Source organism: Mya arenaria, chromosome 8 (assembly GCF_026914265.1).
Source record: "Mya arenaria isolate MELC-2E11 chromosome 8, ASM2691426v1".
In the NCBI taxonomy this organism is placed as follows: domain Eukaryota; kingdom Metazoa; phylum Mollusca; class Bivalvia; order Myida; family Myidae; genus Mya; species Mya arenaria.
Window position 1 is genome coordinate 47,646,511 of NC_069129.1, and position 5,163 is coordinate 47,651,673.

Genomic DNA, 5,163 nt, shown 5'->3' on the forward strand with positions numbered 1-5,163 from the left:
TACTCTGATGAAAAAAAAGTGAATAAATCCATTAATTAACTCAGCTTTTATTAACTTACCGTGTTCCTAGTATTTGATTTTGTCTGTAATAAATTGCCTCCTGGAACGTCACATATTAAGCGACAGATAATTTGCGCATTCCCAAAGGAAGACGAATTGGATATTATTTGAATATAGAAATTAACTTTTGCCATTTGGGAACAAATATGTATTTGACAATGTTATAAATTCACGATACTTCATAACGATGTTGGTTTGCTTAAAGAAACTATGCTCTCCGTTACTGGAGGAATAAAGCGTATCTATCTATCTATCGGTAACATTTTCAAAGTAAGATCTACACATATTTTGCTTATGTGATATTTATCCATTTTTCAATATAATAACATATTTATGTTCATTGAAATTGAATCTCGTCGATCTGATATGTTATCCAGTTTCAATCAGAAAGCAACGATATTAATAAGTTTTTTTTTCTTGTTTATCTTGGGATTTGTGTAACATTTAAAAAAAAATAAAACGAAAAAAATCATTAACGGATCTAGATGTTTTAATTTGTTGTTTGTTATTTATCTATTTATTTATTTAATTTCAGTATATAATCAAACGATAAACATATTATAACTGACAAGACAATAGATTGCCACTGCCTTTTGCAACAGAGAATGGTTCATTTATCCAGATAAGCCGTGTGTTTTACTCACTATTCTGTTCAGAAATAACTCAAGATAAGATTGTTAGATATTCAAATACGTTTTACTTAAGTAAATCCACGAATCATTATTAACATTACAGGATCCTGTCGTACAACTGAGCGGAAGTGCAACAACGAGCGGTGCATTGCGCATGACATCGTGTGCAATGACCGAAACCCAGTGCGGGGACCACTCAGACTGTCCCACAGGCCTTGAACACCTATCCAGCTGGGCTATGAGCGGCATTGTAATCCTGGCTCTTCTGTGTGGAGGCATCGTTATCATCATGGCAACCGTGTGTCTCCAGCGAGCTGGCAACAAAAACTATGGCTTGGTAATGCCCTTTTTCCCTAAAAAGGTATAACTATAATGATACAAGTCAAAAGTATGTTTTTACGGGCAGAACCTAGTATGAACTTGCAAATGTATATTATGGCGCTTTTATTTAGATTTCATTAAAATAGGAAAATTCTGCATTTAATAAAATCATATATATTTCCTTGTCACTTTGATTTTCCTTGCCGGGTAGGTATTTTTTTAAATGAAGCCGGATTTTTATTGATAGGTAAACATGGACCCATTAATGGTTGTTTTGATACAAACGTAGCTTTGTTTGTCCTATATACATCAGTTAGTTTTGCTTGTTAATTTCATAAACTGAAACCAATTGTCTTCTTGCTGGCCTTATATTTATATATTGAGAGATATGTAGATTTACCTGATTTCTGATACTGGCATATTTTGGAACTACATTTTTAAATTAAATAGCGGGCTTAGACATATTTGCCAAAATTTCGATTTGAAACGAATGTAACTTCAAGGTATTTAATAGTGCTTATTTTAATGTTCTACAGAAAAATATAAAAGCACAAAGTGAAAGCGCAGAACGTGTGAGTTGCTGCTGAAAGGTTCATATAATTAGACACATCATATTTAGCGGATGCAGCTATTTCTTGACCAATAAAAATCGGCATTAATCTTCGTTTTTTTTTCATTTACATCTCTTAAAACGCCATTAAATTTATAAATGTAACATTAAATTCTTGATTTTCTATCATAGAATAAACATTCAAATTATGTATTTTACTACAGGATGACGTCACATTTCCTGCAAACGGAATGGTACATCACGAGTGTCCGCACGTTGAAATGCACGTGGTAAAAAACAGCGATGAAAAGCCTCACACTAACTATGAGAGAGGCTCGAAACGACAATCTTTCAATGGAAGTAATAACAAACCTTTCTAGATTTACAGAGGGTGAAGACGAATTTTTTTTTAAATCGGCTTCTGACTCCCAGTACAGAAGTGACCGTGAAAAGCTAATACACAGCCTGAAAAGCAGTAGGTTAGCAATTGACATAGGCAGTAAGATGGAAGATGATCATTTTAACTCGACGAAGCCAACGCATGATGTTAGAGTCAAAACGTACTCAAATGGATCTGGTATGTCAAACACAATGATGAAAACTTGTGGAGACTTGGCCACATTTGTTGGAGCCCCTCAAAGTAATATTAGAGACGACTTTAATAGGAAACCAAACGCGACAAGACCCCACTCAAGTGACCTTTATTTTTCCATCCATTCTTTAGTGATCTCGGATAGTGATAGCGGCAACGAGGATGAGAACAGACTACAACGAGTCCATGATTTCTCAAGACAGACTTTGGATACAAAATACGTGCGTCCTTTTGATGAGCACAAGTCTTCTCCTAATGGTAGTGAACTGAACACTAGAAGTGAGATGCTAGCAATGATCCAAGCACCCTCACCTCCGTATGGTGTAGAAACCAATGAAAGTGCTTTAGACAAACTAATTAACAACAATAATATTTCCATTTCAACACATTAATTACTGCCCAGTTGCTGTTATCGTGCATTGTCTTTTATTTAAACGTTTGAATGACTGTGAGGACTACCTTCATAATGATTTCTGCAAGAAATTAAACATGAACAGAAATTAGTACCCTGTAACAAAATGATCTACTCTAATTTGGATATATATATATATATATATATATATATATATATATATATATATATATATATATATATATATATATATATATATATATACATCCAAATATATCAATTACAATAACAACTTGCATAACGAAAATGCAAGGGACAAGCCTAGCAGCTGTTTAATACAGCCATCAACTTACTTTGATCTTGTTTAATAGACCATTTGGTCGCTATAAAAAATGAAGCGCAAATTCACAAATACGTTAAAAAGGGTTACTATCTTAATCTAAACGGGTATTTTAATGTGTGTTTAAACACTTATAAAAAACTTGAACAAAACACAGCTTTTAGGAATGAGGTTGTCTGTTTCAAGAAATGATTTCAATCGTTACCTTCAATAATCTTAAATCTGTATATACATTAAAAATGGCTACACTTTTTAATTTCCAGAAATTGTGCTCATTTTTAGTACTTCTTCAATTCTCACAAATATTGTATATATGAAGAAAAAGTTGAAACTGTGACACTAAGTTAATTTCTAATTGATAACTGAATTCAACTAAGAACTTCATTGAAACCGGTCTACAGGGTCTTTTGAGCCGGGGCTGTTTATATAGGAGAGTTTTTTTCAACGGTGCAATATTACTGTTGAAAAGCTTTCCAAGTTAGGATTTAATCATCAACATGATAAAGAAATCAGATATGTCAATTCTTGGTTCATACATTATTGCAATGTATACGTTTAAAAAAACCTAAATGACATATCAGTAAAAACATGGAAATTAAGCATTTTTATTTATTTTCAGCATATGATATAATTGATAAATGCACATATGAAAAAATAATTAATTCATTGAGTTGTATTTAAACTCTACAAACAAACATGTCTCAAAATGATTTAAAAAGAAGACAATTAAAATAATGGTCGCAAATAAACCTAAATATGACATTGGATGATATTGAAACCTCTTTTGTTCTTCTCGAGAATATATTTATCCTGACATCATAATGTCCAATTTCGCCAGTCCAAGCCTGAGATATGATATTGAACTGCTATTGGCATGATCAAATGCAATATCGACATTGCATTCCACTGGGGGCAGATTATTCTCAAACATACTTGCGTCTTGTTGCTCCTAATACGTTTGTTTGCATTGTCGAGCAGAACATGATGTCTGGAACAAGCAAGGTACATTAGCAGATAATTTCAGTACCGCATCGACTTGGCATTTGTAATGTTAGTTACAAAGTACAGCATGTATGACCGCTTCCTAACATCAGATAACAAAACAAGAAGAAATTAAATAACATCTTGTATTTGAAAACGTCATGTACAGATTAAATATCGGTGATATAAAACACTTATTTGTGTCCATTATAATCCTTCACAAGCTGTTGCCTTTTTCTTCATAATTTAATAGCTGATTACGGCTCGATACCATATATACCATATATATAAACTATATACATTACATATTGAAACCATTTGATATAAAAGTTCAAAATGTATAAGTTAAAAGCCTTAACGGAGGAGGAAACTTGAACTGCATGACTTTGTGTAATTCATACTTTGATGTTTTATTAAATTTGCTTTAAGTAATGTTTGGATTTGCTCATTAACATGCCATTTTCTAATATTGCATTTTCAATATACTTAACCTTAAACATTACCAAACTAACAATACTCGATCTTGCTTTTATTCGCTTTAATATTTTCTTTTTATAATGAAAGCCGGTCTCGAGTATTTGTATATTTTGTATTACAGCAGGTAGACTATTTGTCCTGAATAATACTTATTTATTTGGAATACTTTCTGTCTCGGAAATAAAAACCAATACTCGCCCGACAAACCTGTTCAATGCGTGGTCACTGATGTATTTGAAATCGAGCAAACATCCAGAGAACAAATTGAATCCGGTTCCCCTAGGATTTGGTCTTTGAAATATATATCAGGGGACATCTAGTTTTATTGTTTAGTAATGAATACGTTTTACACTCTTGAATGTAGCCAATCTGCAGAATTCATAGACGGAACGCGGAAGGAAAGTCTTCCAGCAATCTAAACTCCAATGTTGTATCCGACTTAAAGTGTTCACTGTGTCTATATTGTTGACTGGTGTAAAAGTATGATTAATGCACAATATTGAATACTCGAAATCTACACACATGAACAGTTTTACAGAAAATGGCATCTGAATCATCACTTGAACACAATTAATGAACAGTTATTAGATGATGACATAACGGCATAACGCTAGAAAGTCACTAGAAGTCTCACATCGTTGCAGGTTGGAATGTCAGCCATTGACCACGCAATGAGGTGATCAAGAGGTGGGTGTGTTCATGTTCAAAGCTGCTATTTGAATAAATGCTAACAACAAATGGTAAGTGAACCAAAGACGACTTCAGTAAATGGAAATGTACTGGAAAAAACTACTGAAAATGCAGTATCCCAAATAACTAAAATAAAACTTATATTATTAATAGTATGTAGCCAAAAAA

At 32.8% G+C, this 5,163-nt stretch overlaps 1 protein-coding gene across 1 annotated transcript; it reads left to right on the forward strand.

The window, feature by feature from the left end:
* Positions 1–901: 901 nt before the first annotated feature.
* LOC128242677 (uncharacterized) lies at positions 902–2,572 on the forward strand. Its single transcript, XM_052959922.1, has 2 exons — positions 902–1,029; positions 1,788–2,572. The coding sequence occupies exon 2, from the start codon at positions 1,867–1,869 to the stop codon at positions 2,545–2,547; it is 681 nt and encodes a 226-aa protein (XP_052815882.1). The 5' UTR covers positions 902–1,029; positions 1,788–1,866; the 3' UTR covers positions 2,548–2,572.
* Positions 2,573–5,163: the final 2,591 nt, after the last annotated feature.